The sequence below is a fragment of the Meleagris gallopavo genome, chromosome 4, assembly GCF_905368555.1.
Source record: "Meleagris gallopavo chromosome 4, MGAL_WU_HG_1.1, whole genome shotgun sequence".
In the NCBI taxonomy this organism is placed as follows: Eukaryota; Metazoa; Chordata; class Aves; order Galliformes; family Phasianidae; genus Meleagris; species Meleagris gallopavo.
This window is the reverse complement of record NC_139407.1, coordinates 56,335,713-56,363,396: the sequence shown is the minus strand read 5'-3', so window position 1 is coordinate 56,363,396 and position 27,684 is coordinate 56,335,713. Positions and strand designations below refer to the sequence as shown.

The 27,684-nt window shown below is 39.5% G+C and overlaps 3 protein-coding genes and 1 long non-coding RNA gene across 10 annotated transcripts in view; 1 reads left to right on the top strand and 3 right to left on the bottom strand.

Annotated features, from left to right (window-relative positions):
• Nucleotides 1–3,993: 3,993 nt before the first annotated feature.
• On the bottom strand, nucleotides 3,994–6,639 carry FGFBP1 (fibroblast growth factor binding protein 1). The gene is made up of 2 exons (XM_003205921.5): nucleotides 6,485–6,639; nucleotides 3,994–5,122 (listed from the first exon to the last, which is right to left on the bottom strand). Exon 2 carries the CDS (start codon nucleotides 5,102–5,104, stop codon nucleotides 4,391–4,393), a length of 714 nt encoding a protein of 237 aa, XP_003205969.2. The 5' UTR covers nucleotides 5,105–5,122; nucleotides 6,485–6,639; the 3' UTR covers nucleotides 3,994–4,390.
• Nucleotides 6,640–14,946: 8,307 nt separating this feature from the next.
• On the top strand, nucleotides 14,947–27,674 carry LOC104910815 (uncharacterized). Its single transcript, XR_002114534.3, has 5 exons — nucleotides 14,947–15,075; nucleotides 17,011–17,127; nucleotides 18,812–18,935; nucleotides 21,675–21,792; nucleotides 25,143–27,674. It is a non-coding gene; the product is annotated as an uncharacterized LOC104910815 (long non-coding RNA).
• Nucleotides 19,888–23,109, bottom strand: FGFBP2 (fibroblast growth factor binding protein 2). The gene is made up of 2 exons (XM_010710370.3): nucleotides 21,098–23,109; nucleotides 19,888–20,215 (listed from the first exon to the last, which is right to left on the bottom strand). The coding sequence occupies exon 1, from the start codon at nucleotides 21,735–21,737 to the stop codon at nucleotides 21,111–21,113; it is 627 nt and encodes a 208-aa protein (XP_010708672.2). The 5' UTR covers nucleotides 21,738–23,109; the 3' UTR covers nucleotides 19,888–20,215; nucleotides 21,098–21,110.
• The window catches only part of PROM1 (prominin 1), a 59,307-nt gene continuing 54,869 nt past the window's right edge, over nucleotides 23,247–27,684 (bottom strand). For 5 of the 7 annotated variants that reach the window (XM_085223434.1, XM_085223437.1, XM_085223438.1 and 2 more), the window contains 3 exons: nucleotides 27,280–27,348; nucleotides 24,904–24,944; nucleotides 23,247–24,677 (listed from right to left, as the gene is read on the bottom strand). In XM_085223434.1, coding sequence (XP_085079560.1) covers nucleotides 24,926–24,944; nucleotides 27,280–27,348 — 88 coding nt within the window. In that variant the 3' untranslated portion in view covers nucleotides 23,247–24,677; nucleotides 24,904–24,925. The remainder of the gene's footprint in view (nucleotides 24,678–24,903; nucleotides 24,945–27,279; nucleotides 27,349–27,684) is intronic. The other 2 variants (XM_085223440.1, XM_085223441.1) reach the window with 1 other exon arrangement.

The following is a 27,684-nucleotide window of genomic DNA, read 5'->3' as shown; positions in this document are numbered from 1 at the left end:
ACGATGGAAGGAACAAGTGAGGCACCAGAGTGATCTTTAGAAACCTTGATTGTTCCACGTCTTATCACTCAAACCCAGTCAAGGTTCTTGTAACACTGACTTCTCCTCTCTGGTTCTTTGAGGGTTGTGATGACTGCAAGTGGGGTTCAGGGATCCCCTGTCCTTTCAAGGGAGAGAGCAGAAAGACAATGAAAGACATTAGAACACAGGAGTACCTACAATGGTCTTGTAGGTCAATAGGATTTGTTGGACTATTAACAGTGCTGCCATATGTGCTCCAGTGAGGGAGGAGATGCTACCACCACCCTGGTGACAAGACTGCAAACAATCTCTTTGGGCTGGAATAGCCTCAAAGATGGGTTTTCCTATTTGATCAAGTCCCAGTGTGCTAAAAAATTGTTACCATTCTTGGAAATAGCCTAGAGCAACACACAATATAATACACTGAAATGGAATGAGATCCAGGGAAAGACATGGGTGAGGCGCAGCAGCTACCAACAAGTGTGGAGCTGCCTTGCTCAAGGCAGCATCAGAAAAAAAAAAAAAAAAAAGCCAAAAACAAACAAACAAACAAAAAAAAAACAAGGTAAAAGTGGAAAAGGGAGTGGAATTTGTTATCTAGGTTGAACTATGCCTACATGGCTTGAGCACAGCAGTGTAAAATATGTCATGTCTGAACACCGAGTCTCTGCAATGGTTGGCCAAACTCAGGTGAGGTGATATCAGGCGGTAGGTACTCATTGGCCCCCTCAGGGAAAGAGGAGGGTAGGGCCCTCTTGGGAACAGGAAAGTTGACTCACCCAGTTCTGTTCTCCTACAAGCAGCCGTGCAGCAGGAGAGATTAGATGTGTAACCTGTACTGCTGCCAAAGTGGTAAACGAATAAAAGAGGTTGCAAAAGAAGCGGAAACTCATTAAAATGAGATTGTGTGTGTGAAATATATACTACAGAAAATAATAAAAGAGTAGAAACTTTAAAATTAAAGGAGCTGAAGTTTTACAAAGTCTTAAGTCATGCTGCACTGCCAGAGCTATTTGTTGTTCACTAATAACATCCCCCCATTTCCTAGTGAATACAGAATTACATCTTAGATTTTCTAGATAAGACTATCAAGTACTAGCAAATAACTTCCAAAAAAATGCTTAACTTTGATTTTTTTAATCTCCTCTTAACTCTTAGTTTCTCTGAATGTTGTTGAAAGTTGAAAGGTACAGAAATCCTGGGCTGCACAGGCATAATTTAAATCCATTTGTGGTTTTTACTGTGTTCCCTCTTGCTCTGCTAAAGATGGTGTTAGAAAACTCAGTACCACCACCAAGATATGCAGAGTGGAGGTCAACAGTGAAGTTTTTCAGAATGATCATAGACCCTAAGGTGAATGCCAAAAAATATTTTATTTAACCCGCTTGACTCCAGAAGGACCAATGTTATACCAGCCCAAGTGGTCCTGTAAATGCTCAGAAGAGAGCAGCTTCCAGCAATTGTAGTCAAGTGATTGTAGATGCATGACTGAAACACAAGGTTTGCTAAGCATGCTGAAAGCTCAGATGCACTTAACTGTAGACTTGTGGTCTACGTAATCACAGAAGTCTATGGCTGCCCATGACGTTGTAGTCCTTGTGGGGTGCTGGAACAATCCCATATATCTCAGCTGAAATGCAGCTGGCACTGCTAAGATCAAGTGGTGTTTTCCTTCTGGAAAGATCCATGCAAGAGGCTAACAGTCAGTCCTGGAAGAAAACAAGACAACGAAGACATGGAAATACAATGTCATTCATCCCTGGAGAGGAGAGTGCAGCTCTCACACGTGCTGACAGTCCAGCAGGCAGAGGTGCACTCACAGCTCTGGAATCTCGGGCTGGAATTTGCTTTGGGATATGTCACCAGCTCCATGTGCCTGGCTGGCTGACAGCCAAAGAGCTGAGCAGTGCCTCCTGGCGATTCCAAGGGGTGGATCACACTTCAGGCAACCAACTGCTGCTGTTAGCACTTGGGAGGGTAACAGCAGCTAAGGGTAGTTAGGATTGGACTTTTTCTAGAGTATCTGGAACAGCTGAGCCTCTTAATTCAGCCTTGTTTAGTGCTCTGGTTGTCATCTGAGGCTATTATACTGGTAGCTGTATACTAGATTAGATATTTGTCACTAATTGCTACAATATATGATTGGTTGAGCCGTATGTGTGCTACTCATCCTTCCTCTGCATCTTCTGGCCTTATTTCAACATTCTCCCACTGTGAAGTGGTGCAGGCTGAAACACAACTTCTCTAGAATCTGAAACTCCATACCTGCATATCTACATTAATAATAAGAAATGGGTAGCTAGCTTTCCACCCAGTGTGGCACCAGAATGGCTGTGTCTTTGAGTCTGCTTGGAACATAGCACTAGTGCCTCTTTATGGGAATTTTGCTTTACTGTGGGCATCAGTCTAACAATACTTGCACTAGATAGCCTGGGAATACCCCCTGTATCCACAAGGCAAGTAAGGCTCAAACTTCAGTAAGAAGTATCTGCCTCCTTCTTGTCATTTGGGCTTAACTAAAATACAGCTGAATCCTTCTGAAATGACACAGTTTGACTAACAGCAGCATCCTACATTCAAGACATTTGTCTCTTGCCAGTAGCAATATCTTTGCTACTAGCAAAATGATGTAAATGAATTATCATTTAAAGTACTTACCTGAGCTTCCAGAATATTAAAATTCCTTTTTAAAATACTGTGGCTAACAGCAGAGCTGATGCCATGTCTTCTTCCTGACACTCCAAAATAATTTCTGCTCCGTATACAAAGATGGGGTCTCTACTAGCAACCAAAGCAATAGGAAGCTGTGTGTTTAGTAGCACTTTTCTTTCCTCTCCTATTGAGGACTTCTATCAAAACTTAAGTATTTTTGCTAAGTGTTTTTTTCATTGCAAACAACATAGTAACTGATGTTAATCAGTGGCATGGGCCTCTATTAGGGGCTCCTGCCATTCTGATGGGTCAATGGCTGGAGTAGGTATCTTAGTGCATTTTCAACCTTAATGTTTCTATGATTACTGTAGCAACATGCCAGAGCAGCATTAAAACATCCTCCCCAGACATGTTGATTTAAATAAAATGTTACTCATAACTACTCATCTTATGAATATTCTTTAAAATTTTGGGGTCAGCCCAGGTCTTAGCAGAGAGATAATTACAAAAAGGAATGGGTTTTATTTTCTCAAGAGACAGAAATGCTATTTTAATTTGCTAGGAAAGATCAGGGAAATTGTATTTCAAGGAATTTTCTTCAAAGTGGACCACTGTGGCAGCAGACCCTCCTTTCCAGCCTATTGCCATTAGAAAAGTTAACTAGCACATTTTGTTTCTTTCAACTGAAGTTTCAAATGTTTCCGAAGATCAACTGTCAGCATTTAGCTTGAAATTTTCTAAAATTTCTGTTCTTCTAGAGTTTGGATTATTATTGTTATTTTTTAAATACAGATGAAGTCTAACACATAGAAAAGGATTCATTTGTGTTTTCCATATATAGAGAGAGCAGACAATGGAACTTCAAAGAAACATATAGGCAGCGGTGAGCATAAGTGCTTCAACTGCTGGAGGAAGAGTCCAGCCCTGCACATAGAAGTGAACTTGGGCAGACTATTTAATCTCTGTGTCTCAGTTTCCCTACCACAAAAAAAGTAAAATGTTTCATAATATAGGAGAAATGAAAGAACTGAAGTTTGCAAAGTTTTCTGTCATCTTTTGATGAGTTGGGAAAACCAAGACTTTTTTGTAAAATTATGAAAATGTGAAAGTCCTGCCACCTTTTATTATGATGATTAAAAACAAATAGTAGTTTATTTCCCTCAGACAAAATCATTGCATACTCTGGCTGAATTCTGCAAAGCTGCAGAAGGTTTGTTAAAGCAGCTGTATAGGCAATACTTTGCCTAGGTCTTGTGAATGATCAACCTTTCAGAAAAACTCAGCAATTCCAGAGAAATTTAATTCAGCACACAGAGAATATTTTGTATATATCTTGAAGTTTATTTTTCTTAGTAATTTTTAGCTCAAATGTAGAGTACATAACTGAGGAGTGCATAGCACCAAACTCATCCCTTTGGCTAGCACAGCTCAAAGGGGGGCAAAGGGACTGCTTAGATACCTCTGCAAAGAGTACGTAACATCAATGGGTAACACCTGTGTAGAAACATGTGTGCAAATGAAATCTGTAACATCTTCAACTGTACCAAGTGTCATCTGTTGTGTAAAAACAAAATCTGAAAAATATATAAATATACAGCTGTATGTCCTTTTTTCTTTTTTCCTATATACACTATATAACAGGAGAATAAAACCTGGGAGTTTGCAGTAACTTCGTTGAGATCAGACTGTTGTGATGCAGAACTTTACAAACACATCCTCAGCACTTTTTGTCTTGCACCATGGTGATAAAGAAGTTGCATAAAGACAGCAAACTCTCTGGGCAGTATTCCTCAGCCACCTTCTTCTGATCGATGTAATCTACGTCTTCCACGCAGTCTTGGGGGCTGTGTTCTGGCTGTTTTCCAGTCTCAGAAGCTGCTGGGACCTGGGCATCCTCTGTAGCATGGTGAGCTGGATGCCCTTCGGCAGGGCCCTCTGCCGCCAGGAGGCTTGAGTGCGTCATCTTGAGGTGAGCGCCTCGTGGGCCTTTCCTGCATATTTTAGATTTTAGTATGCTCCTGGGGTCTTGGCAGATCTGCTTCTGCTTCTTCAGGGAGCGGGAGACCTGCTTCCAGTAGGACTTCTGGTTTGCTGCATAGTGTGGGCAGGCAGAGGGATCCCCTGAGAACTCACACCAGAACGCACTGTCCCCATTCCTGCACTCAATGTGCACAGTTGCAGCACTCATGTCGGTCACCGCCCAGGTGCAGTCAGCATTTTCTTTGGATTTAAATTTGCCTTTAGGAGATGCCTTTCCTCCTTTTGGTTTCCGCCCTTTTTCTCTCTCTGGGTTTGATTCAGTCTGTTTTTTCCCACCGTGCTCTATGCCTTGTTTCCCCTTTCTTCTCTCCTTCTGCCTTTCACAGCTGGTGAGCAGCATCTGGGACACCAGAATCAACACACACAGGAGACCGACGTTTTTAATCCACATGTTTTGCTCGTTATTTGCCTTCAAAACAAAAACATACAGTCATTAAAACATTTTCACTTCCTACTGGACTCTATTTGATAGGGATATTTGAAGGATAGGAAAATTTGAAGGATTTCAGACTTGCTCCTTGATATCTGTTAGAATGATACCTATTAGAACCTCTCTGCCAGGGGAAGAATTTCGTCTCCTAAAGAGCAATGAGGCATTGACACAGGCTGCCCAGGGAGGTGATGGAGTCACCATCCCTGGAGGTGTTCAGGAAACACGGAGATGTGGCACTGAGGGACATGGTTTAGTGGGCAGTATTGGTGGTAAATGGATGATTAGACTAGATGATCTTAGAGATCTTTTCCAGTCTCAATGATTCTATGATTCTTTGATGTTACTGGGGAGATCCTCTGTCCTCCATGTGCACAATACCTGGTTTCTAGAACCATTACATATTGTTATATTCAAACAGTGTGAAACAGAAGAGACTCTTTCCCGGAATACGCTCTTGCCTAGTGACTGAGGAACCCTAATTGCAATTCCTTCTGCAATCCCAGACAGAATTTGGCCACAGGACTTGTTCAGTTTGAGATGGATATCTCAAGTTATGCATACAAAGCTGCTGCTGTGTCCATGATCTCCGATTTTATGAATGTCACATGAGTCATTTTGACTCCAGCCTCTGTGCTAAATAGAAATAGAGCATAATTATTTACTAGGCATCCTGTAAATTTTCTTAATTCACTTAGTATGCTGGCATGTAAGTTTTCCATTACAAATAAAATAGCTTTTTCATAAACTGAAAAGTAACTACAGATGCATTTTTTTCTTGTCTCGCCTACTACACAAACAGAACTGCTTTTTGCTTTTGAAGGCATCTGTAGTACAATTGGATGTGCCTAAAGCTGCCGTGTACAGAATACATTTATTTCTGTAGGTGTTTCTATGAAGCAGCTTTCAGGATCAAAGCTCTGGTGGAGCACACCATAATAGCTGAGGGTTAAATGTGGCTTTTACTGTACTAAGTGTACTGTTCAGGTGTTTCCATCACACACATTTTGGCAGCCAAGTTAGAAAGCAGAAATTCATGTGGAGGCATGCTAATAAGGAGCCTACTTCAGCATTCAACTTTCTGCACATAGAACACATAGATAGCAACAGACGTGAGCAAGTCCCACTTCTGTGTAGCTCTTACCTGACTCGCTTCATGCCTTATTCTATTCAAAGAGATTTTCACAGCATAAAACCCTCCTTAGAAAACACCACATGGTAGTTACAAATATGCAATTATTACAAACATGCAACAAGTAAAAATTAAAGCAACTAATGATGTAGCAGTAACTTTCAGTTACAAGTAGAACGGTGTGAAAGTAAGATAGCTGAAATAAATACCTTGCCCAGGAGCCAGAGGTATCCAAACTCCACTCAAGATGCAGGTCGTCTCTCAGAAGGACTGGAGCTACTTGTAAAGGCAGTGCGGTATTTATACGGGCAGAGACACACCTTCTGGGCTCCAACAAGACTGTTACAACACAATAGGATACTTCTGTGCCATGTTCCTTCACCTTTGACACACCTCCTTGGAGAAGTGCCAGGTCTTAGCACAAAAGCATCAGCTCTGGTGGGGTGACAAGGTTTGTGTGTATAAATCAGACGTTCCTTGGGCCAAGTTCTTCCCCCTTTGTAAACAGTGATAAGAATTTCCTTACATCATGAGCTTCTCTAACAAAGCTTTTCCCAGCCATGGAGAGACATATCCTGCAAGTTGCTCTGCTATCATGTGTAACTGACTTTAGGTCAGCATGCAGTGTCTCTCTGCAAAATGAAAATCATTCCACAGAGCGCTTCGAGCCTACCTTCAGAAGATTTCATCACCTCCTGTCACAAATAAGTAAATTAATAGTAAAGAAGTGCTAGAGAACAGTTTAGAACTAAAATAAGTCATTATTCTGCATTAGGGACAGGATTCATGACAGTGAGATGGTCATAAGCATAAAGTTCAGAAACAAATTCATATAAATACGTATATAAATGCATACAAATATGCATTTGGAGCTGATAATCGACTTTGCTTAAAGAATAGGCTGTAGCTGACTCCTTTGTAGTGGAGTTGCCTTTGTATGGGGACGTTTCAGGAGAATTTACTGGGTAGTATAAGTGTGACAATTGTTATATGTGCTTTAGAAGTAGTTCTAAGACAAATGGTTGGGATACAAGAAGATGTGAAAGGAGATATCTTTGTAAGACAGGCAGCTCTTCTTCCTCATCTCTCCTGTAGTATATTAATGGGATGTGACAGAAGGAAAAAGCTGTAATCCATTGACCATTGTCTAGACTGGTGATAAGGAGACTGTTCACATTCTATAAAAAAATCAGAAGCCAAAAAAACCCAAATAAAATGGGTCATTCTGCAATGTGGGAGTGACAGAATGTGGGGAAGAGGACTCAAATATCCAAAGTACTGAGGGTGTAATCTATGAGCCACAACTATCTGTTTAGCCATCCATCTATGCTCAGCTCCCTGGGATGCTTCTGATCAAGCTGAGGCACCAGATTTGCCTTCTGTGCCTTTGAGTTCCTATGGAACTATTTGCAACAGTCCACTAAAAGTGGAAGATGTGTCCTTAGCACTGCCAAGGATTGATGAATGGGGCAGGTGTGACTCAGGGATCAGAAAATGATTAACAGCTTGTCAGGTTGAGGGGGAATCTGAGAATGAAGATAATGCAAGAGAGAAGTCCAGGAGGGATTCTCCTGCTGAGGAATCCCAAACTGACACTGCACAGTATACAGACAGCAATGTCTGCAGACTGTGGCTTGGATCCTTAAGCAGTGCAGCTGTGTTACTATGGCCATGCATCCAAACTAATGAGCGTCTCATCAGGACTAATTACTTCGTCGACAGTGTCAAGCCAAAATGGTTACATGACCTCATGTTCCGGCTCTAATTCAGGTACAACTTTATCACATTCCATTGCCTTATGTATGCATACTATAAACTGATTTTTAGGTGACAAATTAGGAAGTTGGTTTGGGCATAGCACCAAAAATGAAACCACAAGCAAACCAATAAAGCATTAACCTTTGAAACTTGCAATCTCCATGCCCTTATCAGCAAATCCATTTCTTTCAATGTCCTAGTATGGTCTCCGTTTTTAACCTCTTTCTAGTTTCTTTGTTTCTCTACTACCAGACTTTCCTTCTTTGGTTTCTCCCTTCAAGAGAAGGAGAAGCCATGCAAACTAGAATCTAGACTGGAGATGTTCTTTCCATTTCTTCTGAAGATATTGCCTACCTTTACCTTTCAGAGCAGTAGTGTGATTAGGACATCTCCAAAGTAATTGTGACAGCATTAACGTAGCATCTTCATTTCCTAATCGATTATACTTAATCAGCATCTGTCAACAACAACAAAAATGATACAAAAACTTTATAATATGATTTTCAAAGAAAGTCTTTTTTTTTTTTCCCTCTTCCCTTCCCCATATTTTAAAATACACCTTCATCTTGCTCTTTGCTGAGTTGAAATGCTGTTTGCTTGTAAACTGTAATCGCAGCATTGCCATGGAACGAACGGTGCAGACTAATAGCTGAGAAACAATTTGATTCATGCAGCATATGGTGAATTTGAGCAGCTAATTGGCAAGATCAAATTTATGGGGATCTGATTAGTTATTAAAATCAGGAGACAAGCACAGAAAGATTTGGCAATACTAACACATGAAAGTAATAATTGGAAAATACAAACATGGGTGCCCAAATCCCAGTGGGAGGAAAAAACTTAAACCAGATGAATTCCTGCCGCCTTTTGGATTGAAACTCGAGAAATCAGTGCTTTACTTTCATTAGAACTGACAGAATTAAATCTCTTCAGTATTTTTCTGCCGTTGATACAAAGAGAGAAGGGGTTTAATGCATATTCCTGTCTGCAATTCATAGACTTGGAAGACATGCAGTATTTTCTATATGCTCATATGTTATCCACTCGTATCTAAGTATTTTACATAAGAATTTGTTATTTTTTAAACTACTTATTATGTGCACTGGTGTTTTAATTGCAAAGAGCAATCTGCTTTTGGTGTCATCTGTGTGACACTATGATATATAGATGCATTTTTTCCCCACAGAATAAAAAGCTGCATGAAAACAGAAAACAATGAGGCAATTCCCTTGACCACTTACAGGTACATATAAAGCCTCCTCCCTGGAAGCATTAAAGGCCAGGCTGAATGGGGCTTTGAGCAACCTGGTCTAAAGGGAGGTGTCCCTGCCTACAGCAGGGGGGCATGATCTTAAGGTCCCTTCCAACCCAAACCATTTTATGATTCTATGATTCTAAGATTATTAGCTATTTGCCAGTCACAGATGTGGCAGCAGGATGCTGTTCTCCATACAAATATTCTGGCAGGGCAAATTAAGTGTAGTGAGCAGCTGCTGCACTTCAAATTAATGCCCCCGAGTGCCGCTCTGCAGCATTCAGGCAATTCTGGAGATGAGGAGTGACTCACTGCACAGGTATATTCCAAGGATATAACAGAAGGAACTTACTTTAATGGGACTCAAGGAACATCTTTGTCACAATTCAGTACATGGCCTTCCTTGAAGATTGTCACTGGCACAATGTTCTTCACAGCAGTTCCATCATCAGCTTCACCACAGAGATTTCAGCTGATCTCTGGCTGTTTTTTCCAGTTTGGCAAATTCCCATTGCTTGTTGAGCCAAAATGATCCATCTCAGTGCACTCTAATTCAAAACAATGTATGTGAAATCCGAAGGAAAAGTACTTGCACCTGATGGATGCAAAGATAAAAGTAGTTATTTCGACACCAGTGCTCCTGTGAAGCAGAATCACTGAGAAAAACAAGGCTGTTCACATAGCAAGCAAAGTTAAAATTGAAAGTTTTGGGACTAGCACTCACTGATTCCTTATGCTAAACTAATATATTGGTCCTTAAACTGATAAACTAATCCCTATTGCTAAACCAGCCGATATCAGTGGACACAAGTAAGGAACAAACAAAAGCATAGCTAACTCAAGTGCCGGCTTTAGGTTAATCACAGAACAATAGAAACTGGGTGGCAGTTGTATATTAATAGTAAGATAATAAAAAGCAGAGCACCTTGCAACACTCAAAGGCAAGGCTCTTTTGTAGCAAACTCTGGTTCCCATTTGCAGATGCTCAGATATTTCCATTAAGGACAAAATGCATGATGCACCAGTAAGTGAAGTGTACACTGCCCCTTCGTACTTCAGTGAATTCAGCAGTCCTTACTTGTAGGGTTATTCTCCGTTTTGATGCATGATGTAGGCAACATTTTGATTAGACCCCGTCCTGGTTCCCAGCTCACGTGCCGCCATCAGCAGCACTTCCCCCATCACTGAGCTGCTCACCAAACGCATACAGCTAGAGAAGGGTGAAGTTGTTTTCAGATCCACAGAGAAACGCTTTATCTTGGTAGGCTACAATAGGTGTGTTTTCAGAAACAGTCCATCCTTTTAATTAAACCAAGGAAACCCAAGACAGGGGTGAAGCATGGCCATTAGGAGTGTCTTTCTAAAATAACGAGGAAACCTCTGCTGTTTCATTAGATTATATGGAGGAAAATTCTGAGGAACATGGGAGATGGAGAGGTTTGCTGCCAAATGGGGTTGACAGTTTGGCTTTTGCAGGAGGAGGCTGCCTGAACTCAAACAGGGAAAGTACAAGTTAGAAAGCCTGTTCTGTCTTATTTCATTGTGAAAGCTTGTTGAACTGAGCTAAAAGGAAGTTTGTCTTCATTTTAAAGTAATTAAAAGACGAAGAAGATATAAAGAATTGCCTTTACTAGCTAAACTTGATGATTACCCTAATCTATACAGGATATTAAATACTGATGCCAAGATAAAGATAATTGCTGCTATACAAGAGCTAATGAAAAACACATTGCGATCTTGAGCAGATCCATGAGACTTTGATCCCTACATATTTGCATCTTATGGTGCTAAAGGGTCACCAAAGCAGATCTGGAATAGATAGGTGCAAATCCTCAAGCTCCTGGGCTGTTCTAAATGTGAGATATCCAAAGAGATTTAAAATGTTATTTCCTACAAAAAATAGAAGAGTTTTTCTTCTTCTTTAAAAATTAGCTTTCATTAAATAAAAATTTGATTAAAAAAAAAAGAAGAAAAATCATAAAAATGGAGGGATAATGTACAGAAATGTGTTTGATATTAATTTTTCCAATGCCAAAAAGAACTTAATCTCAAAACCTGATTTATACATATTTTTATATAATTTCGGTTCTAATGGAAATAAACACTTCCATTGTCTCAATCATGGCTAGGAATTCTCCGAGCACAATCACCTCATTATCCTGTGGTTTTGTGTGAGAGAGCTGGTTGCTGGGTTTGTTAGCACAGCTTCACCATGCTTGGGGTGTGCTTAAGTTGCCTTGGCAGCCAGGGAACACTATTGACTACTTGCCGTCTGAACTTTCCTCCCACAAGATTTTTATTGCTTTCAGCAACGCAAGAGCCTGTCTGTCTGACCAAAACAGCTTCAGAGATACAGTCAGACAAAAGATTGCTCTCCTAAGAGCCATAAAATGAGTAAAATAACAAAAAGATGCCATTTTAAATTACTGCCTGCTAACAGACTGGAGTCTGCTCAGAGTAATGGCGAGCCATGCATACCAATGAGAAGGAAGAATTGGATGAAACAATCACGCAGGTCTCACTGGGACAAAGGGACAGCTTTAGTGGTGCTTACCGCAGCACTGAATTCAAAATTCCAACCAAAAAAATTCTTTCAGCTGTCATGGATCCCTTATCTCTCTTTAAAGCATTGCAGGAAAATATTATCCATGTCCAGCTGAACGGTCAAAAGAAGTCTATTACACTAAAGTGATACAGGTAGAACAGCTAAAGGCAGCAGAGCAAAGAAACGAGATGAAATTTCTTAGAATACTAATCCATCCTATCACAAAGGTAGAGCTTTTTCTTAGTAAGAATTTGAACTTCTTTTCTGGGGCATACACAGCTATCAGCAATCAATTAGTTCCTCTCCAGGCAGCACTCCTGTTAACTGATCCTACACAGGTGAAGTGAATCAAGGTCAGGGGAGGGCTGTGGTTTGGAACACTTCAAATGTCGACAGCTTGGTTGGTTGCGGTAAGATACAGAATGAAAAGAAGATTATGCATGGGCTGGGATGTGGTCATTAGGAAGGTCTTAGCTGCTTACCACTTTTAGGCCCTATCTGGGCTCCTGTAAGCATCCTCTCATCTGAACTGATGCAATCAACAGAGGTTTTTTGTTGCTGTTGTTTTTTTTCTTTTCAATTAACTTGGAACATTTTCTTCCTTTTCTTTCTTTCTTTCTTTTTTTTTTTTCTTTCTGAGAAATCAAATTAGTTTAGAGCTCCTTTCCAGTTTTTCCCTACTTCAGTCCTGGTCAGACAGCTGGGCTTTCAGCAGAGTGCTTTGTTGTCTGTGATGGCTCTGGGCTTTGTCTGCTCTCTGGGTCTCTTCTATCAGGCTCAAAGCTGTTCTCTGGATATATTAACCCTTACCAGGAAACATGTGCATACTCTCAATTATATAATATGTAGCACTGATTAGTTTTCTCCTGTTTATTGTAGTTCATTAACCTGAGTGGGTTTATTTGTATGACTTTTTTTTTTTTTTTTTAAATAAATGTTGAGCATGTATTTGTGAAGGGAGAGAAACAGAAGAACCTATGCTGACTCAGAAAGTATATTGCATGAGCTGTTATGAGTTTATCAGTGTCTGATAATTCTGTGTGTTTTAGCACTGGTTCCAAGTACATCAGTAGGTTTCTAGCTCTGATAAGGAGTAAGCATTTATTTCAAGTCTACCTTTTATAGCACCTGGGAAGCATAAATCATGAACTGTGTAAACTGCTCCTGCAGGAGTGTAACACTGGGGTCTTGATAGTGTATGATACTGTGCTGGTCTAGCTGAGATGGGATTAATTTTTTGAAGCAACCTGTAAGTTTCGCCAGGAGAGCCTCGGGTTGGCTATTCAGCAAAATTACTTCTCAGAAAGAGTGGCGAGGCATTGAGCAGGCTGCCCAGGGAGGTGATGGAGTCACTGTGCCCGGAGCTGGTTGAGAAAAGTGGAGATGTGGGACTGAGGGATGTGGTCATGGGGCATGGTGGGGATGGGTTGGTTTAAGTGATCTTAGTGGTTCTTTTCCAGACTTAATGATTCTGTGATATCATGCTGTGCTTTACATTTGTGACCTGAGTGATGCTGATAACACAGTAGTGTTTCAGCTGTTCCTGATCAGGGTTTGCACAGTGTTAAGCTTTCTCTGTTTCTTACTCTGCACTCACTGCAAGGAGCTGGTGGTATAGAAGAAGCTGGGATGGGACACAGCTGCGACAAGCTGACCCTCACTGCGTAGTTGATATTTCATTCCATATAATGGCACGTTCAGCCATGAAACTGTTAGCAGCCTTCCAGAGAAGCTATTGCTTGGAGACCGGCTGAGCATCAGTTTGCTTGGGAAAGGTACAAGTGAATGTCTTGGTAGTATTTGGTAGGAATGGATAAATCAAATTGTATTTGAGACTTTCATGTTTCTTCATACTGAGATTATTGGGATGTTTGCCTGTAGAGTGAATAGGGGCTATTAACAAAGACAAAGGTTTCCTTACCCATTTTCCCAAGGTCCAGTGCAACTTGTTATGGTAGGAAAACCTGTAAAGACACACAGCTCTCATCAGTTATGACAAACAGTTATGGGGCTTGCTCAGTTAACCAGTGCAACATGACATCTCCGATGATTCTGTTCTTTGGAAATTTATCTCATTCCTAACTCTACAGCTCCGCCATGTGGAGATCATTAGTAGGTAAGAGATGTAAATATCTTGAACAAACAGGGATTAATTTTTTTTTAATGGGTTTTCAGAGGATTAGCTGTGTTCTAAATAGTTAGAACCTTTTTTCTTTCAGAGGAATTCAACCCTATTAGACCAGGCTGACGTGAAGCCATTTTGTGAAAAGCAGCACACCACATCAGAATGCCATTGCTGATGCTGTGGTGTTACAATTCCAATTCTAATTAAAATTACCCTTTTCCTACCTATCATCTACCTCTTTTTTAATAATTGTAATTTTAATTAGAATTGTAAGACCGCAGCATTAGCATTGGCACTGGAACAAAAGTGAGAGTTCATCTGGTGGGCTTCTTTCACTCCCATGTTAGGTTAAAATCAAGAATAAAAGTAGTAAGATTCAGACAGTTTCCACACTGGAAGAATAAAATGAAGTTTTAAAGATGGAAAAAGAAAAATTAAACTATCTCACAAAATTCTAGTTAGCCCAGACCAGTTATTTGTACAAAACTTCTTGTACAAAAACACAGACTAAGTTTAAAATATTATTTTTGTTTCTCTCTTTATCAATTCTTACCGCCTTCCTCTGAATCAATACACTTAAGGCATTGAACTGAGAGAACCAAAGAGTAATGTTTTTAATTAAATATAAACATAACTACATCAGAGAAACACTGTTGCATTCAGATGGGAAATTTACATTAAACTGAGCTGACAGACATCATAAGCCTGAATTCACTGGGCACACTGTATATATTAATCTGTTCTTAGCAGTGTGACTGTTTCTCATTTGGAGGAATTAATGAGATGCAGATGGACAGATAAGCATGGAGACAACATTATGAACAGCAAGAAAGAGCTGGAACCTGCAGAGCAGTATTTCATTATTATATCTGTTGGATTAGATGGTCTTAGTGGTCTTTTCCAACCTCAACGATTTCTATGATTCTATCCAACATACATAACCTATGGATCACAAAAACTGTATAACTGTGGATGTTTATTCGTTTCCAGAGCACTCAGAACAACAGCAAAGCAGTGGAAGTGTAACACAAACAATAGGAATGACATTTCCAGGGTAGCGCTGAAGGAGGATATCTGATGGAAGTGCTGCTCTATCTCAGCTGGACTGTCTGCCCAGGTCAGTGCCTCGCCAATGCCTGACACTCAGAGAACACCTCAGAAGATCCAAGTGGAAGTGCAATATGCTGAAGTGAGGGAATCCATACCCCAGCTCAATTACAGCTCAGAATTTGTTTGTTTGTTTTTCTCCTACGGTCCCACTGGCAAAAATTGGATTCAGGCTGAAAGTGGTGGCAAAACTGCCACTGAGCAACCCATACCAGCTCCTGTCTGAACATCTGCTGTCAGAGGCCCCTTATGTGTCTGTTTCCTACCTTTTAAAGGTGGGTATGTCAGAGAGATGTGAGAAAGTTGACCTTCTATTTCCTTTCTTTTTTAATATCCTCAAACTGTACAAGTAGAAGGTAAGGCAAAAATAAAGTATTGCAATTTTAAACTATTTATAGTACTTGAAGTCAGTATTTGAGTTGATCTCAGTATTCTGTTGTTTCCTTTTCCAAGTCCACAAGCTGCCAAGTGATGCACTTAGATGTAGGTCCTCTGAAAATAGTGTCTCCTGTTTACTTCCATGGGAGCCACTGCAGATACAAAGAGCTCTAACACTATTACACAATAGTAACACTATTTGATAGAGCAAATTCTCAGGCACAAGTTTAATGTGAGAATCCAGTTCGTGTTCGCAGCCTGGGATGTGATCTGATGCCCACACAATTGCACAGGAGACCCAGTCAATGTTGGAAGAGAACAGGAAGAAAGCACAGAGCAGGGTTTCCACATCTGTGTGGAGAAAACTGTACCTGAGAAGCTGGTAACACCTTTTAGGTGCCTCAGAGGGCACAGGGAAGCTTCTGCTCTTGGGCAAAAAGTTGCATGGCCTCTATGCTGGTCTCTGTGTGAACTCTGTAGCAAGCTGGGATCAGCTCAGTACCTGGATGATGGCACTGTGTGGGCTGCATCTGCTCTGAAAGCAGGGTGAGAGGACTGAGTGGCCAGCAGCACTGGGCTACTTTGGCAGAGGATGCTGTGAGGCTGAGCCTGAGTTCTGCTAACCACTTCCTTCAGCACAAAGTTCCTAGCCTACAGTTCCTAGTGAATTCTCAGCTTTATTACCACCACCTTTGTGGGAAGGGCCTCCTCATGCACCACGTGGACCGGTAAGACAAATAAAGGGGGTAACAAATTTCACAATTTGCACTTTAACTTTTACGGATAGCAGCAGCAGTGACTGAGTACTGCAGTTACTTTCTCCCAGCAGCCAGCAGACCTAAAAGGCTGTCTGTTTTCTCTCCTGACTACAATCATTGTAAGCCCGGAGGTGCTGGAGGCACACCGCAGCACAGACACCTATGGCAAGTAGCTGGCTGTGCAAACACCTTCATAACATGTTGAGGAGAGGGAAGCAGGGAGGGAAACTGAACTTCCGCTCTAACTCACACACCAGCTTCGCTTTTTTTTTTTTTTTTCCTAGCTCCTAGATTTACTGAGATACAGCTATCCTAAAAATTCAGCAGCTGGCCTCATGCCAAGTATTTATACCTTCAACTTTGTACGTGAGATGTGAAAAAATAAATTCTCAGAGTGACCGATATATGTCCACGAGGTAGTGTCTTGATGCAGATAGGATGAGAGGTAATGGCTTTAAGTTGTGCCAGAGGAGCTTCAGGTAGGATATTAGGAAAAACTTCTTCTCAGAAAGAGTTGTGATACATTGGCACAGGCTGCCCAGGGGGTGATGTAGTCACTGTCCCTGGGGAGTGTTCAAGAAACCTGTAGGTGTGGCACTGGGGGATGTGGTCAGTGATACGGCAGTGACGGGCTGGCAGTTGGACTAGATGATGTTAGTGGTCTTTTCCTACTGTAATGATTCTATGATCAATCTGAACACATCTGTTCTGCTTTATCTCCTCATTCATGTTTTTATACACATCACATGCTTTTTGTCATTTTAAAGTCATCTGTGAAGTCTGATCAGAGCAATCCTCTTGTTTTTAAGGGCAGAGGAAGCCAAAAGAAATCTGTCTTTGTGCATCTGACTCATCTTTGGAGAAAAAGGGAGAGATTGAAAGAAGTAACAGCAAGAAGAACAAAAACAGTGCTTAAGTTCCTAAAGGTATGTCAACAGGCAATTTTGGGAGATCTTAATATTCATTGTCTTCTTTTCATGCAAGACCTTTTTTTCTTAAAATCCATGTCCTATCAACTAAGGCACTTATTGAAAGATCAAGAATGCAAAATGTGAGATAGCAAATCATGCAAGAATGACCAAGGCAAACAGAACTCAACAATTCTCTAAGAAAACACCAGAGTGCACTACTGCTTAGTTGGGATAATCTGAAGGCAGACAGAGCAACCTTGTTGAGGAGTGTGTCTACTTCAGCACAAAAGACCTAGAGATTGCAAACAGTGATTTCTTTATGTTCAGACACTTGATTTTTTTTTTTTTTTTTGGCAAACAGATTCCTTAATACCTGAATCCTTTGTTAATTATTTCCAGTGTCAAAATCAAGCAAAATAAAAATACATACCTAAAAGGTGGAAGCACCACACATGAAGTTCTTTAAGATAGTAACAGCATCATACAATTTTAGAAAGTAGTAATTCAGAAAATCCTGTTGTTTGACTCAGTGGATCCAAGAGTATCTTTTTTTTTTTTTTAAGGAGACGTGGATGCTAACAGAGGTACACAGAACTTTTGAGGTGTTTTTTTTCCCCCTGTATTTTCACTGTAAATTACAGAATCACTCAGAGCAGAAGGCCCCTGAAGAGTCCAAACTTGTGCTCAAAGCAGGGTCATAGTGAATTCAGACTATGCTGCAGCTCCCATGGTTGTCCTCCCAATGAACACATTTCCCCATGCCAAGGCAGACCCTTGCCTCTAAGCATTTATGACTGCCATTTCTTCTATCACACAGGTCAGAGAAGAGCACAGCTGTATATTCTCTTCAGCCTCCTCACAGTTGCTGGCGGGCTGCTGTTAGGTCTCCAGAAAGCCTTCCCTTCTCCAAGCTAACCCATCCCCCATAGCTCTTCCTTAGAATCGCTCTAGTTTATTATCATCTCTCTTGAATCTTAACTTCATGTGCTAAATGCACATCTTTTTGCACAAAAGTTCTCCAAACATTTCTTGCTTTGTTCTTCTGGAAGCTTACCTTGTTGAAGCAGCAAGTACTCGTTCATGCTTCTGACTGAGCCTAAATGTGAGAACTTGAGGCAGGTGCACTACACAGCCCCACATCACAGCAGAAGTTGCCCTTTATGTTAGGAGTCTTCCTGGCTGCAGGAATCCAGAAAAATATTTCAATGTGCAGCTCTTCTGTCAAGAAAATAAAGACAAACTGCATCTCCACTTGAGCAAACTTCCTTTGGTACTCACTAAGGGGACTAACAGGTTAACCTAAAATGAATAAAACAGCAGGTTTCATTCATTCATAAAGTACTTGAAAAGTGTGCTGAGCTCACCACAAACACATCTCAATTCATCCTTTCATTAATGAATAGCACTTTCATACCAAAATGGTAAACTGAAACATTGTGATTAAATTTCTAGTGCTGAACGCAGGTAAGTGGCAATGTGGCCAACACAATCACAGCACTGTTAGGCTAAGATGGGGTATATTCAGTATTTCAGTTGCCACCCATCCCATTGGGTGGCAACATCATTAAAACTAGCTGGCTTGCTGAGGGTGCATGGTGTTGCCCAATCAAACATAATCCAAGTGCTCCCTCACCTTGGTGCCAAAACCTTTACCTTTCTGTTTAATATAGTGCTTAATCGTGCATTTTGGATCTTGCAGGAAACATCTGATGAGTGAGGAGCCTTTGGTACAAGAACTAGTTTCCACTTCAGTGATGAAGCTTCATGTGGCCACTTGGGCAACACAAAAGCAAGCACACACAGCCCTTCTCTGCTGAAATGAGGTACGAGTTCCCAGGGAAAAAATGCACTACAGACATGGTGTTTGGCCTCTACTAACTAGAATCAGTGATGGCCATGTGTTTTGTATCAGGAGTTAGGTAAAGCTTTGCTCTGCTGCTTTTGGTGTTCAATGCGAGACCCTAACAAGGATAACAGAAATTACAAAATGAAGACTAATCTGGTTAGATTCAGGAGTGTCAAAAACATGCACTTGCTTGAGGTCAAGTTTGTCAGAACTCAAGCTGTACTTCTGCCTTATATGTAAAATAGTAAGAAAAAAGCAAAACATTCAGTGATTGGGCAGGCAAGCCCTGGAATCAAGGATTATGAGGCAAGAATTGCAAATCTGTGAGTAAAGATGGATTAAGTAATTAACTATGCATTGCAGAAACTGTTTAATTGCAAATATAGACTACTAGCAGTGTCTGTGGTAGCAGATTTTTTCATTTATTTACATCTTGACTGAGAAAGCTTAGAAGATAAGATAAAAGACGGAGCATAAGTGTTTTGTAAATTCTGATGATAGGCTGTTAGCTCTTGCTTTATGTTTTGAAGGGTTTGTGCAGGGGATATTTACTTACATAAGCACAAAGACATGAGTTACCTTTCAGAATACTGACTGAACCTAAGCGTTATATTACTACTCTCAGATCCTGACAACACAAAACTTTACAGATGCACCAGCGGTGCGCTTCTAATCTGCTCTGCTTAGAAATGCACTCTTAAAATATTCCTCCATTTCTTCAATGTCTTTCCTGTTAGCTGAAATGTATTGCAATATAAATGTAATAATGTTGGAAATATTAATGAAAATATGTTAACAGTGGAAAAGGAATTTACTTTTTCTGCTGAAAATTTTTTAAGAAAGAGGTGCTAACTATGATAACCTTACACAAGTACCATCATTTATTCAAGAGTATAAGAAAGCACATGAGGCGTGTTTCCAAAATCCTCAATTTTATTGTTTGCCTTAACTTTAGCATCATGTACAGCTCTCATCTCTAGCACAGCAAAGCAGCTCAGCACACACAAAGCTCTATTCAAAACCAGCAGAATTGGAACCTCAGTTACGTAATGCAGTACACGCAGGAGTCAGTTCATCATCATATCCAAGTACAGTTACTCTGAGTCTTGCTTCTTTCAGGGCTGTTGAAAAGTTTCATTTTAGGAGTGCAAAGAGAAAATAGCTACAACTTTTATAGAGATGACTCGTGTTTAAACCCAAATTCTTAAGTCTGAGTTGTTAAACTACAGCAGGGACCCTTCTTCAGTTGTGAAAAAACTGCAAAACAAAGAAAACAAAAGAAAAAAAAATTAGTCACGTGGTTGTATAAAGCAAACTAAGAACATTAGCAGACTAAGCCCTGGCTCATGCTAAATACACTCCCATTTCTGTAAAAAGTTTTCCAGGTTTAGTTGCCAGCTTCTGGCAGTCTCTCTGAAGTGAAATGTAAGTGGGTTTAAAGCCAATTACTTCTGGAGGGCTTTGCCACTGTGTAGCTTGGCTGAAAACTTGAGACTTATCAGAGGAGTCTGCATGGGATTACAGTGTAGCTACAGAAACAGATACAGTTTTGTTTTTATTAATTTCCGCAAGTTGATTATGAATTGCTTTTAAAATTTAAATGGTTAACTACTAAGCAGCAGTTCTGGCAAACAAGCTTTATTCTTCCAAATTCTGAATATAATTATCTGAATTGCACTTTTCACATGCATTTGTTGTATTTGTTATTTATCACGTTCCGCTGGCTTAAATCCAAAAATAGGCACAAGAGGGAAGAAAAGACAGAAGGGAGAAACAAGCCCAATTCAACAGCTAGAGTTGAAATACTATAGGATTCAAACATACATTCTAAGAGGCAGCAACATACAAGTGATGTTCAAAATGACACTAATTTGTTATCAACAGATGGAACAATTATCTCAGTATGTTCTAAAGACTCAGACTGAGTCTGTCAGGGAGTCCTGAGCTACCAGACACTCAGGGGAGTTTAGGTTCTGCAAATCCTCAGAAGCCACAGTACAAATTTCCAACTTTAGATTTGTTAGTGATCTTGGAACACCCCTGTTCATGCCCCTGAAAGATCCACAACATTAAAATAAATAGAATTACAGCAGGGTTACTCTTAGATATATTTTACTGTGCTGCAAGATGGAGCTTTACCTGAAGTAAATCCTTAACCTCTAAAGAAGCCAATAATGTAGGAACAGAACTCATGCAGGGATTCCCAGCAATGTTCCCGTGCCAGTTTCATTGCTTCGGTTTCATTTTCAGAACCTTGACCAGGCTGGGTTGGTTTCGTACGAGGTAACATTGCAGGTTTCCCTATTTTCTTAACAGAGCTCTTCCCAGCTCCTCTCCCAGAAGCTGAAGTTTTTGGGGATGATTTGTCCCGATTCGCTACATCTTCTGGCCCCACGCCAGCAGCTACTTGCTTCATGAGAGCATCCACAGGAGCCTTTTGGCACATGCTGGCCTTCAACATTTGTGTAGATTCGCAGGCATTAGGGAGCTTTCTGAGTTCCATGGCGATCTGATTCCAATACATTTTTGGATTGTTTCGGAAAGGACTACAGAGCAATGGCACACCGGTGTATTCACACCAGTAGGACTTGCCTTGGCCTTTGCATTCAATTCTTGCTTTCATCTCTTCATCCCCACTTATGCTCATTGTGCAGACGTCTTTGTTTTTAGTCCGAAAATTGATTTCTTCACCATTGCTTCTTTTCTTTGGTTTCAGCTTTTGTCCCAATCCTCCCATGCCACAGATCACTACCAGGAAAAGAAGAGCAACTCTCTTCATGGCAAGAGGAACTGACTGCGATCCTTCAGCAAACTGATCTGAAAAAGTCGAAGTAGTAAGTACGCGGCTGCTCTCAATTTAAAGGCTTGGTGCACAAAGAAGCCTCTTTCCACTACATGTGGGATGGATGTAATTTTTTTATATTTATTTAAATAATAAATCACCCTTCAGTAGGCATGCACCCATAATTTATAGCCTGAGGAAGTGTCGAATAAGCTGTAAACTCTCATGAAGGTAACAAGACAAATCTTGTAAATGCAGTTAAATACAGAACGATAGTTGTATAACTGAGAAGCACATTCCTATCCAGAATGAACATGTCATATTTGATTTTGCACAGGACTTTTCCATTCTCCAGCTGCTTTACAGCTATCTTCAAGACAGAACTTGTAATGCAGTTTTAAAGTAAAAAAGATAGAAGTGCCAAAACAATCTATGCAGCTACCTCTGGCTGATTATGTACATGTGAATCTAATGAGACTCAACAAGGCCAAGTGAAGGTGTTGCACTTGGGTTGGGGCCATCCCAGATATGTCTATAGACTGAGAGAAGAACTCACTGAGAGAAGCCCTGCTCAGAAGGACTTAAGAGTCTTGATGGCCAAAAGTTGGACCTGAGCCAACAAAGTGCACTTGTAGCTCAGAAGGTCAACAGTGTCTTGGGCTGCATTAACAGAAGCGTAGTCAGCAGGGAGAGTGAGGGGATCGTCTCCCTCTGCTCTGCCCTCATGAGACCCCGAGTGCAGTATTGTGTCCAGGTCTGTGGCCTCTGGCACAAGAAGGACACAGTGCTGTTGGAGCAGGTGCAGAGGATGCTCAGAGGGTTGGAGAACATCTCCTGTGAAGAAAGGCTGAGATAGCTGGGCTTGTGCAGCCTGGGGAAGAGAAAGCCCGCAAGACCTTATTGCTGGCGCTTCTAGTGCTTGAAGGGAGCTTATAAATTGGAGGGAGACTGACTTTTTAAATGTACAGACAGTGAAAGGACACAAGGGGGAATAGATATTTAGATTAGATGTTAGGATAGATGTTTACTTAGAGGGTGGTGAGGCACTGGAGCAGGCTATCCACAAAAGTTGTGAATGCCCCATCCCTTGAGGTGTTCAAGACCAGGTTGGATGGGGCCCTGGGCAGCCTGAGCTGGTGGGTGAGATGGCATTAAATGATCTTTGAGGTCCATTCCAACCTCAGCCACTCTGTGATTCTATGAGTATTTGCAGGATAAGTATCTCTCACAACTCATTAACTTGAGTCCTACATCTCTGCATAAATCACATCATTTGTGAAAGTCAGAAGCTCCCTCACACAGCGTCAACGTTCTTTCAGTCTTTCCTGCTCCCATCCTTGGTCTTTATTCATGTAAGAAAGAAGTCTCCACAAAAAGTAAAATGCACAGCAAAAATTTGTTATTGAGGTAAAAATCTTTAAAAAAAAAAAAAAATCATTTTTTAACTAATTGCAAATATTCTGAAACAGGTTTACATAACAAAACAATCGAGAATCAAACATTGGCTAGTTAAGCAAATTATTTTTTATTTAAATGAACTGGGAACATCTTCTCAAATTAAAAATAGAAGCTTTTAAAAATCTACTGTTCTGAACATTACATATACACATTATGCTACATACTGTCAATTAGAAATGCTTCAATTTATGACCTAAAAATAAAAAATAAGGTTATTGCAGATTAAAGATTGGTATGACTTGTCAGCATTTTTTTAATAGTTATTTGAATGATTTCCAGAATTATACATTCTTCAAGCCAGTGAATACTGACCTATTAAGAGACACTACTTGAGATCAGTATGCCCAATTATTTCACACTGTAAGTTTTACACTAGTAAGATAAACACTTGTGGCCCTTTTGATGAATTCTGCTGTTAACTAATTCAGCAACACACTCGTATGCCTAAATTCAAGGCAGTAAGTCTAACAGTAGAAACATTAACTCCAGTTGCTAAATGTCTGAACTTCAACACTGGAAATCATATTTTGAAATTGTGAGACAGAATTACTATCACTGGCTTCTGAAAGAGGTACAGTTGAACAGTGATACTATTAAGGATGTTAAAGAAGTGGGTACAAACAAGGAAAAGGGAGACAGGATGTAAAGCATTCTAAAAATCACCAACATTATGACATCTTTCATGCTCTTTTTGAATACTACTGAACTTCAGAAAGCTTAGCTTTTTGCTGCATGAAGCATTATGCACACTCCCAGCCCTCCCACCCAAACACAGTTTCAAACCAAACGTCTCCCTTTTAGGTCGATACTGCAAAAATCACTAAACATTAAATAATAATTTGAAAAAAAAAAGGGAGAAAACAGAAATGCAACTGACCTTTTCAGAGACACAAAGAGACATTGTGCATCCCATTATACACTTAAAATTGAGTCCAAAGTGGTCATTCAAGAGCACCAAATAGCAACACTGATCATGCTGGTAAATTCATTTGTGAAAGGTACTATACAATATTAAAATCTTAACTAAACACATGTTTTAAGAAAAACATATATACAAAAGTCTCTTTATACAAAATGTATTTTTATGTAAACGTGTCTGTACCATATTTAACAGATCTCAACAATTTAAGATAAGAATTTGATCAGCTGTCAGAAAACTGCTAAGCAAAGTCAGTTAATCTAATTAATTTATATCCTGTGATGTAAGACAGAAAGCTATATGTAAAAAAGTTAAAAAAAAAAAAAAAAAGATAATAATCATTCAAGCCTTGAACAGTGGTATTTGAGAGGCAGTGTCCTGGTCACAAAATATCCTGTACAGTAGCTTATGGCATAACATTCAATAGTACGTTTGTGATTTGCAGTACAGGTCACACAAAACAAGTGGCTCAGTATTTTGAAGATGATTGCAAATGCCAGTGCACTTGGAAGAATATCAATATATTCCCGTAGAAGAATCTTGAGCCTCATTTCTATAGCCTGCAAATAACCACAAATACAATTCAGGAAAATTTGTCAGACAGAATTATACTGTAATTCAACAAGAATGAAGACAGATTTTCATACGGACACGAATATGGTTCAGTAGTTTTTGAAAAATTATTTTTAACTTGCAGCATTCATGCTAAAGAAAACAGAACAGTTTTCATAAAAAAATACGAAAGCAGTAGTAGGTCTAGAATTCATTCTAAAGCTTTTTGCTTACCCCTTTATGATTCCAGTTTCTGTTACCACTGTTCCACAGAGCTACACAAGAAAACAAACAAACACAAATCAAACCCATAAATTTATCTTGCCCACAAACAGTAGAACAGAAGTACCATGTCTGGCTGTAAAGTGAGACAGGCTCAGATGGCACAAACCAATCACAAACTTAAGCATTTATTGAAAAGAAAACAGATTTATGGTTTTCTCCACCAACCTTTCCTGTTACATTTATTTTAGAATGGAGAGAAGTGCTTCCATTACCAATTCAACGCCACTGACTTCCTCTGAAGAGACTAATCCAGCCTCCAATTCTGCTCTCACAAAAATGGTGCCTGAATTTGAGGTTATTTATATTTTTCACAAATATATCTATGTGAGTTGCTTATACAAACGTAAACATATCTCATATGGATCTCAATCTTCTATTTACATATCCCTTCTATGAAGAAAGATATTTGTATCTTTCCAGCAAACCAATCCAGCTGATTTCCAAGGACAAAATCTACTTAGGATTGTTCACATCTGCAAAAGTACAGGTGTAAATAGATTTTATCAAACACATCTTTCCCAGATTGTCTCAGTTCCTGCAAATGATTTGAGAAAAAGCAAGGACAGCATAAAGGCAAATGGTTTGCTCAAACAAAAATGAAGAACAAGACATTCTCTCTTATATGGGAACCCTGAACTGAGAAACACAAAGCACATATCTAATACAATCAGCCATTTTTCAAATGGTCTGAGTTAAAGCATCAGAAGAAATTACTGCTTCAAACTCAATTCTTACGTTGTATAATGGAAGCCAACTTTGAATAACTCTATTAAAATTTAGTAAGAGGAAGACAGAATTGAACTAGTGGGTTTAAAAGATTAATCTATGTTAATATTCAGCTTATTCAAGGACACTGTCTTAAACTATTCATCAATCACTGAAATACCATGAAATATTGTGCTCTAAACTCCAAGGTTATTAACTGTCATGTTAAAGATTCAAAGATTAGAAAGGGACTTCTAAAGCCTGAGCAATTATTAGTTTCTTCTTATGTAAAATATCAGAAGTCTTAAAATGGAGTTCTTAGATGTGTCAGTAGAGACTAGTTTTTAATTAGACACTCTGTAGGTTTATTTAGGGAGTCCTTAAAGTATAGTACAGGCTATGACAATCCTGAACATTAAAATCACTATAAACAGTTATACAAAAATACATGCACACAGGTTGATGTGGAATCAAAATTTGGTCACTAAATAATTACTGCAGAATACAGTTCTAATAATAATATACAACTGATGCAGCCATAAAATCCGGCAAGGCTTCCAAACCATCAGCTTTTTTAACCATTTCTAAAAGAACAATGCTATCTGATTTGTCTGCCAACACTCAACCTACATTTTCAATCACAGTGTTGTAAATTAAGGCACAGCGAGCTACAGATTTTAATCATAGATTAGATCCTTCCTTAAGCAACTTGGGTATCTTGCAAGCCCTAATGTTAAAGTTGTGGGATGTCCTACGTTATCTGTACAGGAATGGTGCATCTCACAACTAGTTAAGGTTTTAAAGCATCGGTGTTGCAGAGCCAGCAGAGAACCCAAATCTCCTGCCTTTTAAATATAACTTGAATTTCTTGTTTTATGAAGTCACGCTAGTTCTACCCATGCAGAAACATCCATTTTATCTGCTCATGTCTTCTGCATATCCTGCATCATCTGCTTTTTGCACAGCAAAAGCTCTTTACCACATCATCTAAAAAACTGTAATACAAACACGCTTATTCTGGTGACAGAGTAAATGAGCAATAAAACGTTATGTTTATCTGCAGGGTCTCTACTGCTCCTCATTAGAATTTTGAATGATCAGGAGAAAAAGCTGATTTTATAAAATCTGGCTTTGTGTTCCATGCATTCCACAGGAAGAATATGTGAAATTAATCAGTTTGTAAATTTGCACCTGTTTCTGTCAAAGGTAATATATAAAAAGATGTATTTGCTACAGATCTTTGTATGAAGATTAAAAAAAAGACTCAGGAGCAAGAATGCATTCTGCCCTACCACTCTATTCCTACTGAAGTATTTTAATACACTTACTAATTTAAGACCATCCACTATACTAGGTAAATAACCTAATCATATGGACTTTAAGTTCGAATGTAGGCAACTCATCTGTTAAATCACTGGAAATCATTATGAAATCTGCTGTTACTTCCAGAATATTTGAGAAATATAAATCATACAGCATTTTCTATAGAGAGTAACCATGCAAAAACGTAAGTAGAGAACTAAGTGATTCACTTGAAAACATGCAGAAAATTGGAGAGGTGATTAATACAGTAGATTAGGCAAGGACACATGGAAACATGCAGTTTCAGACTTGGTTTACCTTGTAATAACAGGATTGTGTATACCATATAAATGCTCTTTATGATAACCATTATTACCATTTTCCATACTGTAATAAAATAAATACACCAAGAAAAAACATGTTAACTATAAGATGCACTATGTACAGTATGGCTTCCAAGACATGTAAATGGATGATGGTATTATATGCAAAGGTAAACTGTTTCTGTACAATAAAAGATATCTTTTCTTTTGTAACATTCAGGAGTTATGCAATAACTATAATCTTAATATTCTCCAAAAATTAATTATTAAGATATTTCTGTAGATTTGGATACTCTAATGTAAAGTCTGGTGAAACAAACTATGTTACTTCTGTTGAAGTAACAAGTTAATCAAAAAATATCAACCCTCCCACCTGAATAAAGTAATTTTACCAAATACC

Excerpts from the sequence above, each read along its gene's own strand:
- FGFBP1 (XM_003205921.5), bottom strand. The coding sequence starts at position 5,104 with ATGTGGATTAAAAACGTCGGTCTCCTGTGTGTGTTGATTCTGGTGTCC.
- FGFBP2 (XM_010710370.3), bottom strand. The coding sequence starts at position 21,737 with ATGAAGAGAGTTGCTCTTCTTTTCCTGGTAGTGATCTGTGGCATGGGA.